This window comes from Colletes latitarsis, chromosome 6, assembly GCF_051014445.1.
Source record: "Colletes latitarsis isolate SP2378_abdomen chromosome 6, iyColLati1, whole genome shotgun sequence".
Taxonomy (NCBI): domain Eukaryota; kingdom Metazoa; phylum Arthropoda; class Insecta; order Hymenoptera; family Colletidae; genus Colletes; species Colletes latitarsis.
This window is the reverse complement of record NC_135139.1, coordinates 22629100-22646994: the sequence shown is the minus strand read 5'-3', so window position 1 is coordinate 22646994 and position 17895 is coordinate 22629100. Positions and strand designations below refer to the sequence as shown.

The window sequence follows — 17895 nt, the reverse complement described above, 5'->3', positions numbered from 1 at the left end:
TTCCACATAGAGTAGAGCTGCCTAATTTAATATTAATTATTCTACGTTCACCAATCCGGGTCTCTCGTAACGTCTTGCGTCGCGCATACGTCCACGGTATGAATAAATTATGCGTCGTCATCTCGAAGGAACGTAGGACAATCACGGACCTTATCTTCTTATTCAAGGTTCCGAACCGTCGCACAGCCGCGCCTTGAATTACTATTACAAGTATTATTAACTCGAATGCTTCGTCTACATTCTTTCGTAATGCCGGCTGCGTTGTACGACGAATAGAGTCCGTTCCGACGGTCTTTGTTCCGCCATTCATTTTCGCTCGCGTTTAGGCACAATAACATCCTTCGTACGGATAATACATCGATTATCGCGACGTACTGAGACGCTTTTGAATTATACGAGGATCCACCTAAACCCGATATCCAAGTTGCTTGGAAATTGTTATTTTCTTTTAAAAGAAATATTTTATTTGTCTAACTATCGAGGCTGTTGAGAGGAACGTGCTATCTCGAAAAAATTCTTATATTTCTGGCTGAACCGAGGGTAAAAATTTACAAGAAGCGGAAGACACAATGGTATTAGATTTCCGCGGAAGTTCGTGGAAAGCGCGAGCCTCTCGACGGCCTCCGAGCGGAAATTCCTGGAGGCCGGAAGGCGGGGGTTCGAAATCCTGGAGAACGAACGCAGGGCGTAACGCAACGAGAAAAAAAGCGACGATGGGGGGAGGGGGGCAAGAAGAAGGGTTTCGAGTTTGATAGAGGATCGAGGCGCGTATCAAACGAGAGGCGAGGCCCTTCGGCCCTTAAAAATTAATTTGAAAAGTCAGCCGAGTGGGTTCTGGATACGAACGATTCGGATATATGAGAAGTCTCGAGGTAGGCTGGGACCTTCCGTATTGCGGAAATCGCGAGCCGCGTCAGACCGCGGACGAAAACTTTTCAAATGAGCCAACTTTGCGTGTGTCTTGCGCTTTCGGCGCGTCTCGCAACCCCTTTCTAGAGTCCCGAAAAGCCTCGCATATTAGCAAAGTTGTCTCGACAGAGACGCGGGCCTCCGTTCTCCGGAAGCGGCTACGCCGCGATCGCGTCCGTCGAGCATCTTCCCGCCGAGATCGCCGCCTCCATTTTAACCCTATCCCGCCGTCCGGCTATCGAGTAACGCAACAGACCCAATATAAGTACGTATCTTCAGCGACGCGTTGATAATTTTAAAGATTCCCTCGATTTCTCCGTTTTATTTGCACGTTTTCGACGTAAATGCAACCTCTACAACGTTCTTTTCTTTTTCTTGTTACAGGCCAAGTTGTTGGAGTCATCCCACGCTTGGCTCGGAGCCTCCACGTCGAGTATAGCAGGTAAGTTGCCCAACGTTTCTCCACGCTTGCCTAATGGTCTCTGACCGCTGTCTCGCGGCAGCGCATTTCAGGAAACGGTGATACCACCTAACGATCGTTTCTTCTTCGAGTAATCGATCGATCGAAAGATCTCTCGTCGAGAAGACAAGTGCGCGCGACGTCCGCTACCCATTTTCGAAGGTCTCGCGATATACGTAATGTCGTTCGGTGCTCTTTGCACTCGAGAGATTTCCCTTTACCACGTCGACTGCTTTCCCAACCGGTGTAGCTCACGGATTAACCGATCAGGATAGCTACGACGAGGAACAAAGGGAGGAAAGAAACGGGGAGGCCAAAATGGCGGATGGACGAAGAAACGGCGAACGCTCGACCGGACGCAGAAGAGTCGAAAATAGAGAAGATCGAACCGGAGAAAGAAACGACAGAGACGGCAGAAGGGCCGCGTCGTTATCCTGACGATAATAAAGCGCGGGGATGCGCGTTGCTTCAACACGAAAAGCAATTTAGATAGATAACCAAGCGACGAGGCTGTTAATGCCATCGATAACGCGCGACCGACTGCGCTGCAAACTCCCACGCGCGTTCTTTCCCTCCCGCCACGCAACGCGTACTAAAATATATATTTTTAAAAGTGTCCTACAACTTTTGCAGGGTGATTTTCTCGTTGCTATCCGTAAAATATTCGGTGCAACGTATGCTTTTAGAGATACAAGTAATTAAAACAACCCAACTTGACCTAATGTGTCTTACTATGAATCTCTTTCGTCCAAGTATCTCGATGAATAAGTCTCACGGTTTATGTACTCGAGGTTTGAATCTCATTCATTGAATTTTCTATTTTTTCTTTTTTTTTGTTAATTGCTTTCATTTATAATTGCATCAACGACGCGTATGGTACTCGTCGTACATGCATTGGAAACGCGAGCACACGCGACGAATGGTTACTTGCTCCGGTCGCACTCTTTACTTTTCGCTGTTTCCGAGAAACCAATTTAGTCGTCGCAATTAATTCCGCAACAAATGTAATTATACAGGTAGCGTTCGAAAGGAAGTTTAAGATATAGGAACGGTCGGAGATACGATCGATCGTTACAAGTTCTGAAAAAATTGTTGGCACAAATATTAACGCGTTCCGACTTGGAGAGCTAGTATTTCAAGGGTTTAACGAATTTTGTAAAGCAACCGGTATTGTGTGTTCGTCTGACCGTCCAACCGCATCCCCGTTTCTTTTCGACCCTTTCGCGCGATTTTATATTAAGATAACGAGCCTTTACTACCTTCTCTCATCGAGATTTTCGAGAAAGGAAAGAGTCGACGAGGCGCGCGAAGGGAGCAGAAAGAGAAGCAAAGGGGTAGGGGCGTCGGAAAAGCAAAAAGAAAAGGGGTGTTTCGCCGGCCAGCTATGTACCTCCAAGATCGGTCGATCTGGGTTGGGTGCAGCCAGGGCGTCACCAAACAAAAAGTCGAAATCCCTGACTGTTTTCTAGCTGACTATACGACCCTGCTGAAGCTGAAGGCGCCCACGTGGACGCGGCACGATCTCCAGGAAGCGATCGAGGCCGTGGTCACTCAGAAGATGCGCTTCACCCAGGCGTCCACCAAATACGGAATACCGAAAGGCACCCTCTACGACAACATCCTCGGCAAGACGAAGAGAATGATGGTCCTCGAAGAGGCGGGACTGAACTCGAGCGAGGAGACGGCCGTGCTCGAGTTCTGCTGCGACATCAGCGTCAGTCCCTACAATCGTCGCACCAAAAAGTCCCTAAACGCGATCCTGAACTTTGTGGAGAAGCTCCGGCGAAAACGCGATCCAGGCTTCGTTTTTAACGGTCTCTCGGGCTTCCGCTGGTGGTGGGCATTCTGTAAAAAGCACTCGATAGTCTCGCTTTACTTCAACGACGAGAACGAGAACGATCAGTAAATAAATAATCGAGATTCGATACCGATGGAACGGATCGACACGCTCGCGAGAACAGACATTCTCAACGGCGCGGCGTCGTCTTCCACAACGGGCCTCCAAGCGATCGAGCCTGGCCCCGGGCATGCCTGGAGGCAAGTCTCGTAGCGTCAGAGGCTCCTACACAGGGTGTTCGACCAACGAAAAATTTTAACGAGAGATTCTAGAGGCCAAAATAAGAAGAAAATCAAAAATACCAATTTGTTGATGGAGGCTTCGTTAGAAAGTCATTAACGTCTAAACTACCACCCGTATTGAATTTTTTTCTAAAAAATGCGTAGAAATTCGGGGGTACCTCTATTCACCAAAAATTATTGTAATTGACCCCCGCAGCCAAAAATAATTTTTTCAGAACGATTTGAGATTTTTTAATTTTGTCGAAAAATGTCACACTTTCCTGAATTTTTTTCTCGAAAATGGGTAGGATTTCGGGGGTATGTCTATTCACCAAAAATTATTGTAATCGACTCCCGCAACCGAAAATAATTTTTCCAGAACGATTTGAAATTTTTTAATTTTTTCGAAAAACTCCACACCTCGAATTTTTTTCTCTAAAGTGGGTAAGATTTCGAGGGTACGTCTAATGACCAAAAATGATTGTAATTAGCCCCCGCAATCAAAAATAATTTTTTCAGAATGATTTGAAGTTTTTTAATAAGTTTTTAGCGAAGCCTCTATCAAGAAATTGATATTCTTGATTTTCGTCTTCTATAATCTTCCATTAAAATTTTTCCCACGGGTGGCTGGACACCTTGTATAGAGAATAACGTGCCTTTTTTACGAGACCTTCTCAGAGATTAGATTTTATCGATCGACGATCGTCTCGCGTTCCATCCTTCTATTTTTCGATCGACATTTTTTCACATTCCACGCACATTCCGTACTCGCGAACGAGCTAACTCTTCCGAGACACGCGTTCGAAATCTACGCTTACTCTTTATAGCGGGACCAATCAAATTAACGATAAACAGATAGCAATAATAGCACTAATAGCAACGTTTTATAGTGATAAGAACGATAATATATATTACGTTGTCGCGGCCTACGATTATACCCGACGACAAGACAGTGCCTTCTGCTCGGCGTCTTCCACTCGATAGAATTTAGCGTAAATTTAACCGTCGTTTTTCGTCGGCGACTCGAGTCCAAGTAGCAACGATTATGGTGCAAAGCGTACGAATTCGCCAAGTTAGAAATTAATATATAACGCGTCGCGCGCGATTATCGACGACGGGCAAGTCTCGGAAATCGAACGTCGGAGATTATTTTGTACGATTGTTTGCGATTACGAAACCGTCCGATCGCGTATAGCAATAAATGGACTGCGAATGTTATTCGTGGTAATGAAATTAGCCTTATCCTCGACGAGGGTCGAGTACGAAATTATTATAGTTGTTAGTGTACATCTACGAGCGACTGTCGGTCGTACAAGATCGAGCATTCCTACGACCAGCGATGGGATCGACGCCATTTTATAATTTTTTACTCTTTACTCCAAGACACAAAGCGATACCAAGTACTTGTTAGGATTATCAATTAATACGAGCTTGAAACGAATCTATCGCGCCATCTACCCTGTTACAGTCCTCCTACTTTATCAACACTATTACTCTGCTTTTTATCGTGTTACCTACAGGTCGCGTGTTACCTACTATTCGGAGCTGGAAAGATGACGGGGCTAAGGAATTTCGGCTCTTGCATGCTCATCATCTTTTCAGCTTTTAATAGTACTTCCTACCGAGTACCGTGGCATCGAATCGATAACTATCGATAGGTAACGATCCCATCGCTGGAACTGGAGTCGGGGCAAACGTTTAAACAGCTCGGGGTCATGAAACGGAACGGAACGACCGTTCTCCAGCGCAGCGTTTAGTCTAACGAAACAGAGAGGGTGGAAGCGGCGAAGAAGAAAGCGGAAGATGGCAGGAACCGCCATGCACAAGCGACAGACAGGCCCGTAAAAGGCGAAGCTCGTGTGCTCGACGCGATTGCCGCTCCGGAGAAGCGACCTTGAACGGTTAAAAGCTTTTGTCCCGGCTGCAGCGAATAAGCGACAGTTTTCAGAGCGCAGTGCCGCCCGAGATACGCGTCCTTTGTACATACATTGCGCAACACGAATTAACTCGTGGTCCCGTTGGTAAACACACGATAGTCGCTTTCGCGTCGCGGTAATACTCGAACGGGCGCTCGTGCGTCATTGCGCTTCAATTGCATCAGAGTTCGCGTTAAACCGAACTCCAGCAATTATTCGACGAATTCGCGGTCCAACTCTCGCAATATATACTCTTACAAGAACCGTGCAAGACCCTCGGTGTCACCGATTTCCCTCAAACTTTGCGTATCGGTTCACTCGGGGCACCCTCTTTGCGAGAAACAATTCTCGGTTGACCATCGCGGTCAAGACTGTTGGACAAACGTAAAAATAAATCTCGCCGATTCCTATCATCGTTCTTGAAAGTATTCAACAAATAGGCGAAAGAATCTTTAGTTTCTGGAGTAGTGGTACATTTTCGTAAAGAGGGTGTTCGAAGCCTGGCAGCGTGCAAAGTTTCAGTTAAAATGGGCGACTCGAAGTTCTTGCGCTCGCCTTGTTAGCATCGCTCGACGAGAAAGAAACGCGTTACTCGGTCAACGAGACACGTAGACACTTTAGCGTTAAGATTCTTCATTCCGTAATATACAGAGGAGTCCCGTTACGGACAGTCCACTTTGCGACACCTTCGTTATTTTTCTCCTTTCTTACCGTTTATAAATCGCGAGGATACTGTCTGTAACGGGACGGCCTGTCGAATTGTTAGCGCTACCTCGCCGAAACGAGTTCTTTCGTTTCGTTACGCGTTTCGTGGACGCGTCGCGGACGTACAGGCGTCGGGTCCGCGAATCCTCCGACCCGGAAGCCTGTCGTTAATTGATCTTCCGGCCGAGATAACTGTAAGCCGACGGGTTCCGATACTTTGGAGAATTCCGTAAGCGAGCTTCCGAACTACCGTCCCTTTTGTCGCTCGAAAACGGGCCCCGTTCGCGAAGGCCGCGATGCGAGGAATGCAGAATTTACAGCATTACAGGGCATCCCTGAAGTTACAAACGACCCGGAGACTCGATCGTTATTGCCGTTACGCATTCTCTGACACGGCAGACTCCGTAATTGCGGAACCACCGGAAATTCGTGCAGCTATCGGGACAATTAATTCGATAAAAAAATTCTCTTTACCAAGACCAAACACGACGCATATTCTTTCGTATTTAATTACGTGCCTTTGTGCAAAATGTTTGTTCGTCGAAAGACTCTGTACCCTATCGGGCGCAAGAACGATCGAATCTCTGGTTTCAAAAATATTATTGGTAATTTTTGGCTGTAGGAAAATCGGTGAATATTCGAAGGTAAGGGAAAAGGAACCCTAAAAGGGTGATTGCTCGATCGCGATCCTTGGAACACGGAGAGGAACGACTCGCGGCCCCCGGCCGTGGCACGCGTGCGCGTCGGTACACGCGTCCGTCTTTCCAATTAATTGTATTAATCGTCAAATTGGAGGATGCTCAATTAAACCCAATAAGTTAACTATTAAATAATCGTTGCGAATTGAGGCCAACCGTCCGTGGCGTAGCCGGTATGTTCGAGTTGTATCGCGCGCGGAGGCAAACGGTTGCGAAGCCTGCGATTACTGGTTTAACGTTAAGCAAAATATTTTCTATTAAACGAGCGCGCTTACGTTCCGTTACGAACTCATTCTCTCACTTTTATTCAGCAGCGATTGTACGGCCAACGATAATACAATCGATACGTTTAACGTACACGACGCGGAGTGTCTTTATTCCCCGTCCCCGATTTCCCGCCGCAATTTGCCTTTCAATGCTCTGTTCGCAGGTACGCTTCGGCCGACCAGCTACGAGGGAACCTATCCACGTGATTCTTGCACCTTGACTCGAGTTACCTGCGTGTGTCTGGTTATATACGCTATTTACGCCATTCCCTCGAATCGTTCGGTCGTACACGAATTCACCGTGACGATTCGAGGTTTCGAATAAATTTACATTTCGTTCGCGCCAACTCTTTCGCCGTTGATCGCGCGACCAACTTCTCGAACGATCGCGAAACAACGAATGCGACCACGCGAACCGATCGAAACGATCGAAAAGTTGGTCGTGATCGCGATTACGTATAACCGCTTATCGATTTTTCTCTCGCGTCTCCTATCCCCGATCGAAACGCGAACATTTACTAAAGCTGTGCTTTTTCTGTTTTCTCTTTTCCGCGGGGGGCGTAAACTAGCAGACAGCTACCAATATCAACTGCAGTCGATGTGGCAGAAGTGCTGGAACACCAATCAGAGCCTGGTGCACAATCTACGCTTCCGGGAACGCGGACCCCTCAAATCCTGGCGACCGGAAACGATGGCGGAGGCGATCTTCAGCGTCCTTAAAGAGGGACTGTCCTTGAGCCAAGCCGCAAGGTAACCCACTTTTCGTTACCATTAAATATTTAAACGTTTCTCGAGTTCTACAATTATTTCCTCGATATTTTGAATACGATTCGATCGAGAGGAGGGTCGATTTTTTTCGAAACAAGACCTATAGATTGCCCGACTCGACCGTAAAGTCGAAAGAGAAAGAGGAGAAACGTGTTTGTATAGAACGAAAGCTTCGCATTCGAGAGTATCTGCTCATAGAGAACGCAATAGCGATTAAATTTACGATCATTTGAGATTCTGAAATGTGAGAAATCAAAAGTTACGTAATGGAACACGATGGAAACGATGAGGTTTTTGCGAGTCTCGCGAATTATTTCGCATTGGAATCAAGGAAAATCGGTTGGATCGGTTCGTTTTCGTTTGCGGTCGTAGTTTCTCCGTCACTCAAACACCGCTAAAGCTAAATTTCTCACGTTCGCTGAATAGAGAAGCGCGTCGCGTCGCTATTTAACCAGTCGAATCGTCTGGATTATGTCCGCGTCAGACGTTTCCCCCCTCGTTTAAGGAACTCGCTGAGAAGAATTTCATTATTAGATGGATATTTGCGGCGCGACGGAGTAAATTAAACTAAGAAAGTTCATCGGACCGATGTAACGAAATGCCGAATTTTAAACGAAACTGTCGGCAGATTCGGTGGACGAGCAAGGGTTACAAGACTCGCGCCAAGTCGAGAAAACTTTTTAACAAAACTCTGCTTCTCGCTAAGAGTAAAAACGTCGACAAGAATAAGAGAGTCGTCGGTTCCTTCTGTTTACGATATTTGTTCGCGACACTGTTTTCAAAGAAACATTTCCCAGATGCTAAACCGCGAAAATTCCAATCGCCGTTGCTAATTTACGACGATTTCGTTATCGTTGGACAAATTATCGCAAAGTGTGTACATGTAAATACTAAATAAATGAGTATTTTCCAAGGAATTCTTTTGTTACTCACTCTTTTTAGTAGATAAGGTTTCGCGCAGCCCAAGCTTTTCGTCGATCCATCGTTGATTTGGTCCAGTCATCCAGAATCAGTTGCTGCAGTTTTAATTCACTTACATGGTGTTTTCGTACCCTCTTGTTTGAGTCTTGACACACTTTTCTACCCGGATTTCACTCAATACCGGAGTTTCTAAAACCAATGTTGAAAAAGTTCCAAAAATAACTATTTTAAAGCGTTATACAAACATCTATTCGGAATATAAGTTTTCCACGAACCGTTTTAAAAACCGAAACCGATCCCTGTCGTACACGTACGTTAAATATGTTAGGAATAATATAAAATACGTCAGCGGATAATGTACGCTGTATGATTTCGTTGTAACGATTCGTACTAGAATGAGACCTTACACAGCAGACTACCGATAATTTCGTTCGTCGGCTACAGTACTATTTGACCGCGTTCCAAACGAGTCAGAACAGCTAGTAAACAATCGGTCGCGTCGGGCTCCGAAGAACGCGAGTTCTCGGAAATTGTATCCCCTGGTCGTAAAACTCGACCGACGTACGCGTTGCCATTACAAAGTCCCTTTCTTTGAACGCAAAAACGCGGTCAAAGACCTTGAACGGTAATCTAGACGAAAATCGATCGTTCCTCTCGGATCGACCGACAGCAAGGAATTTTTCCAAGACTCGTTGGTGGTTTCTGTTTCAGGAAATACGACATCCCGTATCCGACGTTCGTTCTCTATGCTAATCGAGTGCACAACATGCTGGGTCCGAGCGCCGACGGCGGGGCCGGTGAGTGTTAGTTGCCATTTTCACTAAACCCTCGCGTCACGGCCGTTTCTCGTCTCACGGATCTACCGGAAACGCGATCTCGAGAAACGATTCCCGCCGACCTTGATCACTTCGCGCCCATAGAGCGTCGATTAATTAGCAATTCGCTTTTTGGAGGGACTCGCGGGGATCATTTTGACCAACACAGGCTTTGCACTCTGAATTAACCCTTTCACAGATCAAATTCACCCTTTTGCAAATCAGATACTTTAGCGTAGGGTCAATTGCCCTAACATGGAATACGTTCCTAATTTTAGGTATTAAATTTGTCTTGCAAAAGGATGAATTTGGAGTGCAAACCCCGTTTCACTCAAGTTCCAAGAAGGAATTGTTCATGAAACTTTCGAAAAATCGTATATATTACGTTTATAAACCTTCCGACAAACGACACCGCAGCCATTTAAGATGCATAATTTCTTCTTCAAACTATACAGATAATATAAGAGTCCTACACGCTGTACATTGTTTATTCCGCCATGGCTCGAAACTCGATTTTTCGCACGGGTTAGGTGCGACGGTCCCTGATTCGCGTTACAACATAAAAGGAAAGGTAGGTAACTTAACGAGGAACGATAGAAGGATAAATCGGAAACGCGAAGAACGTCGGGGGCGTTGGGTGTCGAGAAACGGCAGATCGTCGCGAGTACTCCAATAGAGCCAGCTTTCGATCCCTAAATACGATTTCCGGCGCTTCTGGGTTGCTCAGATCTTCGCCCGAAGGGAAGAGGCAGGCCGCAGAGGATTCTACTAGGTGTCTGGCCCGACGAGCACATCCGCGGAGTGATTCGAGCAGTGGTGTTCCGCGATGGTCACTCCCCGCACATCGTCAAGGAAGAACCAACCTCCATGTACCCGAGTTTGGCGAATTACGCGGCCTGTAACGGACCGGAAGGTGCGGTCAGCCCCGGAGCCGTAACCGCGGCCGCGGTTGCCGCGGTCGCTCAAGGTAACGTCTTTTCCAACTCTTCTTCTTCCGCCTCTCGTCCTTGATCTCCACACCTAGCACACACGGTTCGCGATCCAACCTTTCCCCTGACAATCTTGGTATAACGTTTGATTTTTCTTGGTGTTTTGATCGTCGCGTGTTGTCAAAGTTTCGCCACTCTGGGGTTGTTCGATAGGGCGATTCTCCCGCCAATAGACTCGACTGTCTCTGATACATCGTATCTCTTATTTCTGGAAAAGAGAATACAAGTAAAAACCCGTTCGTTGGCTGGTCCGTCTCATCTTCCAGCGATACATTCGACTCTGCCGCGTGAAACACACCCGACAGACACAAAGGCCGGATACGTTACTCGATCAGACACCAAAGCCTGTCGAACGGTTGTTCCAACTCACGCTTTTTCAAATCCTTCCATGCCTAACATTTAGAAAGGATAACATGGAGGTCGTTTGCTGGCGCAGGTCTGCGGCATCAGATGTGCAGCATGGTGGCGGCGGCGCATTCGCAGCAGCACGACATGATGGCGACGAACCTGTCGACGAATCTCTCGGCGAACCTGTCGACCAGCCTCTCGTCGAACCTGCAAGCGGCGATGCAGGCCAGCCAGCACCACCACAACAGCAACAACAGCGGCGCCGGTATTATCGGTAGCAACAACGGCAGCGGAGGCGTGGGCGTCGGCGTGGGCGTCGGTGGCGGCGGGAACAACGGTAACTCGCCGTTGAATCTGGGTCTGGCCAGTCCAGGGTCCGGCGGCCCGCCGGAAAGCCCGATGGAAAGTCCGTTGGCGAGTCCGCTGGGCCCTCTGATGGACCCGGGCCACATACCGAGCAGCGTGGAGGTCGGAATCGGCGTCAGCGGAATGACCTACAAGCCGACGCGGAGCTTCGTGAGCCCGCGGCCCGAGAATCTCTTCCAGGAGGACATCGCGGACCTCGTCAAGAGTCCCCACGGACTCAAGGACAAAGACAAGATACCGGTGAAGCTGGAGCCGCTAACCGACTCCCGCTGCGAATAGTAAGCCGAACAGGGCCGGGGACGAAAGAGCTAATCGTTGGATCGGCGTTCGCGGCGGGCTTGGTCCGCTCCGCGGCCTCTGCTCTTTCGAGCGATAGCTCGATCGCGATTGAGCGCGGCTGCTCGAGTCGTTCGATCTCCCCGCGCGACGATTCGTCCTCGCAGCGACGCGAGAGTATACCATGTATATCGATCTCGAAACGAGATCGACAGCTCACAATCAAAACGAAAGAGAGAAAGGGAGACGAATGAACGAGAGGCGCGCCGCGAGCCATCCGGCGACGCCGAGCGCCCCCGATCGATCCTCGATCGAGAAGGATCGATCGCGCGCGCGTTCGATCGCCGCCGTAGCAGCCGCAGAACCGCCTGTTCGAAGGAAAACGTTCCGTAGCTACCTGCTCGCGCCATTTATTCGGCCGAGCGAAACGCTCCGCGCGACGAGAAGCGACTAGCACGCTTCGACTCGAGATTTATATATCCACGCATATACGATAACCGTACGTTTAATGCCAAATGTATAGTAATTGGCGAGCGATCGCGAGTCGCGAGCCACTGTCCGCGTCGATCGATCGACTCCGAACGTGACGCGTCGCAGCTTTTGATCAAAGAAGAGGGTCTCGTCGGTGATCGCGGTTCTCGATCAACGTCCGGGTAAACAGTAAAGGAAACGATCTCGCGGCCCGGCCTATATTATATCCGGTCGGAAAATCAAAATTCAAGAGGTTCGTAGTCGTTTGCGCGTCCGAACGTTCCGCATCCGTGTAACCGCGAACAGTCCGACGAGATCGCGCGACCTGCGAGATCTGCTTACGACTGTCCGTCGAGACGAGAAGACGAGGGGGAAAAAAAAAATAAAAACCTCTTACGGAACGAAAGAGAACAGATAAATATGTATGTTCGGCTCGAACGAACACCCGAGAACGCAAAGGAGAGAACAATACCGATTGCTGTACTTTATTAAGCGTAAAGATTGCCTTCCTGCCATATTTGGGGTATGCCAAGTATAAAAATTATAAGGTTTAGAGATTAGGGAAATGAAAAAAAAAATTAAACGGCGACGCGGCCGCGAAATTCATTGAATTTGGAACTGGAGAAAACGTCGATAGGTGTGTGCGTGGGTGTGTGCGTGCGTGCGTGCGTGTGTGCGTGCGTGTGGATGTCGATTGCATCTGTTGCGCGTAACGTGTGCTCGTTGAGAGTTTTACTGGTTTAGTCCGAGACGGATTGAGAGAATGGGCGTGACGTGCGCGAACGAGTGTTTTTGCTTCGGAAAGATCGTGCTATTTTTCAAAATTTTACACGTTGCGCGTACGACTTTTCGCGAAGGACCCTCGATCCTCGACAATCGAAGAACGACGATTCGATCGGACGTGTAAATCCGGATCCGCGTCTACTCCTCGATCGTTCTTGCCACGAACCGCGATTCGGAGATTTCGTGCGACCTAAGGCCATCCTGAGGGGGCAGAAAGAGGGAGAACGCTGAGAGAATGTGGAAGAATGATGAGGGTGTGTGAGACAGAGAAAAGTGAGAACGGAACTTTCTAAAAAAAAACGATAAAAAAATAAACGTAAAAGTACAGATTTTTTAAAGTTGGCACACCGGTTCGAGTGACTCTTTGTAAGTATTAAAAACTAAACAAGAAAAAAAAATTCGAAGTGGCCTTCTGTAAAAGGAAAAGACCATCGCTTTTCGCTTTTGCTCGAGAAAAAAAAAAAATACTAAAAATAATGGAGCGCATAGGTTTGTCCGTCGTGTTATCCGTTTGTCTAGACAATTTTTCGGGGGAAAAACAAAATGAAACGTTGTTCTCGTGCCACTCCCCTACCGGAAGCTTTAAAAAACGGTTTGTAGGAAGGCGTTCGAGGGCGGATCGATTAGCAAAGTTGTATTATTATCGGCGATTAGGAAATTAAATTTCGGGGAAACTCTGAAACGCGTTATTCTTGATACGAAAGATTTTTTTGGACGTAAAACGAGGAAACGTTTAGGGCGCACTACGCACGGGTCGACGGGGAGGTAAATGTACCTCGATGGAGCACGATTTTATTTTTCCGCGGGAATCGGAACAACGCCGCGGGAGAGCGAACGATCGAGAGGAAATGTAAGAAAGTAGAGGAAACCTGATGGAATACGGTAGGTCGCGATTTTAAAAGATTTTATTACAATTTAGGCTTAATGTGTTCAACGAGAAGGTAAATTTGAACGAAACCGGCGCGGCAAGGCCGTAGCGAAAGAACATTCGCGAGCCCGGCCGACGGGGTTGAGATCGGTTTGAGTAAAAGAAACAGAGAAAAAATATACGAGTTCAAAGAGCCGCGAACGAAATTGCGAGAATTAGCGGGGGTGGGGGAGGCGGGGGTGGTGAGAAAGAGAGTGGAGGGGGAGGGCAGAGAGATTGGGGAGAGAGTGTGCGAGAGAAAAGGATGGGGCATGTGAACAGGCGAGAATGTGGAAGAGATTAAAATTAATATTGTATAAAAAAAAAAGTAGTAAGTGCCTTCCAAAGTAAAAAATTTAACGTGTCCCGTAGACCGTGACCACTTGTACATGATGAAAAGTCGTTCGAAATTTCGCATCACCGTATGAATCGTTTGTGACTAGAGAGAAAAAGAAAGGAAAACCAGATAATATTATTTGTGGGGACGTTGCGTAAAATTAATGAACATTTCTTCCGAGTAACGTATATTCTCTTCGTCTCGTCTCGAAGTCTCAGCGACGCTGCGCGATTTCTACGCGAAATTTAAACAAAAAACAAAAAAAAAAAAAAACAAAAAAAAAAGAAAGAAAAAAAGCGCGCACGGTTAATAGTCGAGGATTAGAACCAATGGAGGAACTCGAATATTTTGCGAAAACTTTTGGCTTTCCTTTACGAACGACGCGGTGGAATAGTTTTTCGTCGATTACGCAATGTGTCTACGAATCCTTTTGTGTGCGTGACAGAGCGAATGTACAGGATCTTTACAAGCAAACCGGACAAAATTTCTGTTTCGGATCAACTCATCACCGGTAATACCCTGAATGGCATATTCTCGTAAACGTTTCTTTCGATTCGCTTGTACGAGAGAGAGAGAAAGAGCGAAAGAACAAGAGAGAAAGAAAGAGAGAGAGAGAAAGCGAGAAAGAGAAAGAGAGAGGGAGAGAAAGAGAGAGCGCGCGCGCGAGAGAGATCAAGCGGAGATGGACGGTGAGAAGGAGGAGGGTAAAAAGCGTGTAACTTGAATCAACGGAGGGAACGGATATTTCGAGGAACTTTCGTTTACGCATTTTGATATATATCTGTGAACAGATGAAGAAGAAAAAAAACAAAGATACTTATATTACATACATAAGGTGTAAGTGAACAAAAAAAAAAAAAAGCATCTAATACGCTATTATTGATATAGAACACAAAGTAAAGTAAATATATATATGAGACAAAAAAAAAAAAAAGTATATATATATATATATATGATATGAAATATATATATATACATAAATTGATATATTGACGCTATATAAGGTTGCTGCTGGATGCGTTTTACTTTGAAGGAAGATGGCGTACAGTTTTCCGTTCAAACGTCGTCGAGGACGAAACAAAAGTTCACAGGATGAGATTAAGTTAGACAAAAGTGTAAGGACCGTAGAGTCGAAGACAAAGTAGCTCTTAGAATTTTTATCGAGGCAACGTAAGGACGGACGGGCGTGACGCTAGTATACTACTTTCCAGAAACAGAAAGAGGAAGGAGAACACCTGCCCAGTTGTCCTCGTGGCTTCTAACGTTTCGCTCGCTTATCGATCGGTCTCTCGGGTTTTCCGTTCTCTCGATCCGTCTTGTTCGTTCCATCTTTCGCGAAACACGGGGATCGAGAGACGTTCGCGACAGTTTGGGTCGCGCGGCCAACGTAGGATCGAACGAAGAGGACTCGCGAGCGAAGCGTTTTCAGCCGCGAGAGGCGAGGAACACTCAGCTAGGGCTACACCGGCTCGCGTTGATGTTTGGAAACCGTGATACTCGAGAAAACTACTTTCCTCCGTGTGCGCGTGCTTGGTACGCGTACGACGAACGTAATTGTATTTCTCTCGTTGTATAGTCGATGGGAACCGTTGATTCGATCCAGTCGATTCGTGCGCCGTTGTTCCGTGTAACGAGTAGCGATAGAAACGATGCTTGATTCTGTTGGAAAAACACGCGCAATATATTAGCGGTACTTCGATCGAGTTGCCCGTTTTTAATGTATTAAAAAGTAACGATATAATTGGTCACTGGTGTAACGAGTAAATGTCGGAAGCTTCTCGAGCATCACGGCCCGCCAGAACGTTAACGCTTGTACACACAAATTTCTAACGTTCGTTCTACTTTTGGGACTCCGTGAAACAGGATCTAAAGAAATGTATCACGCACGCGCCGAAACTCTTTTCTTTATTTTCGCCTTAGCTTCGAGGTGTAACATCGTATTATAATTAATGGTCGAACCGACGTACAAGCCACCCTTGATACGCGAAAAAAAGAGAAGATACCGAAAGAAATCCCGACAAACTGTAAGAATTAAAGCGATAAACAAAGCGTAGTTGTATCGTATCCGCGATTTACGAGCTAGTTTACAGGACGTGTAACGCGTAACGGCATTCGCCGGGGAGAGGAAGAGAGCGAGAAAGCGAGAGAGAGCGAGAGAGAGAGAGAGAAAGAGAGAGAGAGAAAGCAAGAAAGAGTGAAAGAGAGAGAAAACGAGAAAGAGTGAAAGAGAGAGAAACGTTACGACAGCGGAAGAAGAAACGCGCTCGGAGTAGCAAACAGAATGGGGGAGAAAAAGGCGCGTTCGACTCGCGTGTTTTCCGTTTCTCTGCTGCAGTAACGACCGAGAACAGTTCGAGAATAAACTCTAGGTGGCATCCTAATTTACAGGAACTAGTAGTCGAGCAATAGAATCGCACATTTTTCAGAAACTGATTATTTAATCGTACACACCCGGCCGCCTGCCAATATCCGACACACACACACACGCATCCACTAATACACGCGTATCCGATACTTTTACGATCACACACCCATACATACACACACATACACGACACTTACCATACGAACGTATGCAAAGCGAGCATGAAAGGGGACAGAATCGGAAGAGTTGCGGTCGCGTAGGTGGAGGCGAAAGATATTGGCCGTTCAAGGTCGAAGGTTCTCTTTCGCTCCATCGAAGAGACGGAGAAAAGGAACGGCGACGTAGCGGAAGCGGCCAAATTCTTTCGCCTGTGCTCGAAGAGGGATCGAAAAAGTATTAAAACGACAAAGGGAACGGTAGATAAAGGTGTGCGATTGAAAGACACATTCTTGGAACAAGTACACTCAAGAACACACAGTACACTATGCGACAGACAGGCACAACCGCGCGTTCACTGTAAATAGAGAGAATGCAACGTTAATTATACGGCAAAGTTCATCTTTATTATCGTAACCTGTAATATATTTATTTGTCCGGTCGTGAAGATACTTTACGTAATTTCGGATGATCCGACGGCCTCCGTTTCGTTTGAATCTGTCGCTGAAACGCGCCGACGCGACGGCGGCATTGGTCGCTTGCAACGAGAGGCGGGACGATTTTGGTACGATGACAAAATATTTTTCAAAGTGCTCGCGAATAAAGTTTTTGGAGAGTATAGCCCTCCGACCAATGCCTCGCGATAATTGGGGAAACGAGATCGAAACAGGTCGGCGCCGCCCGTTATCGGATCGGTTAGTTAAACTTTACGCGTCGAATCGTATTTCTATCGCGTTTCAGCTTGGTTCGTGCGATCCTACGGAGTCGTAAGCGTCTATCCTGTCTTCGTTGTTGTTTCTAATCTCGATCGATACGTTCGAAATCGTCGCGGCCTATAGAAAAACGCTCGGCTGTCCGTTCGGACTACCAGCGCGACGTTTCTTTGCAGGTGGCGATACTTTTTATAGTTATTATTGTTTCTATTTTACGTTAAACAATGTATTTCTTTTGAGTAGATAGTCGAGAATTGATTAAACCGACACACCAATATACGAATAGTTGCGCGCGTGTCTTCACCGGAGACGCTCGAAATAACGTGTATGTACCCGTGACGAATCGCAAACCGACGTTTGTTTTCCGTTCTCTTCCGAACACCTTGATATGAACCGAGGCTTTGGAGAGATAGTTTACTTTTTAGTCACGGATGCAAAGCAAAACCTGTCACCCATTACAAATTCCTCTTTTATTTATTACCGATTAGCATGTAAGATGACGTTCTACCGACATATGCTATAATTATAAATACACCCTATATATAGTGGAGTAAGCGTTATATTACCTACCTACCTACCTACCTACCTACCTACCTACCTACTACCTACCTACCTACCTACCTACCTACCTACCTATCCGTGCTTGACGGGTGAAACAAACAGATGAA

The 17895-nt window shown here is 46.8% G+C and overlaps 1 protein-coding gene across 12 annotated transcripts in view; it reads left to right on the top strand.

Moving 5' to 3' along the window:
* LOC143342600 (protein bric-a-brac 1) overlaps nt 1-13835 on the top strand; it is a 263926-nt gene extending 250091 nt beyond the window's left edge. For 2 of the 12 annotated variants that reach the window (XM_076766660.1, XM_076766661.1), the window contains 5 exons: nt 1294-1351; nt 7582-7762; nt 9413-9504; nt 10244-10483; nt 10909-13835. In XM_076766660.1, coding sequence (XP_076622775.1) covers nt 1294-1351; nt 7582-7762; nt 9413-9504; nt 10244-10483; nt 10909-11498 — 1161 coding nt within the window. In that variant the 3' untranslated portion in view covers nt 11499-13835. Of the gene's footprint in view, nt 1-1293; nt 1352-2838; nt 3426-7581; nt 7763-9412; nt 9505-10243; nt 10484-10908 lie in introns of those variants that run through there. The other 10 variants (XM_076766662.1, XM_076766663.1, XM_076766664.1 and 7 more) reach the window with 10 other exon arrangements.
* Nucleotides 13836-17895: the final 4060 nt, after the last annotated feature.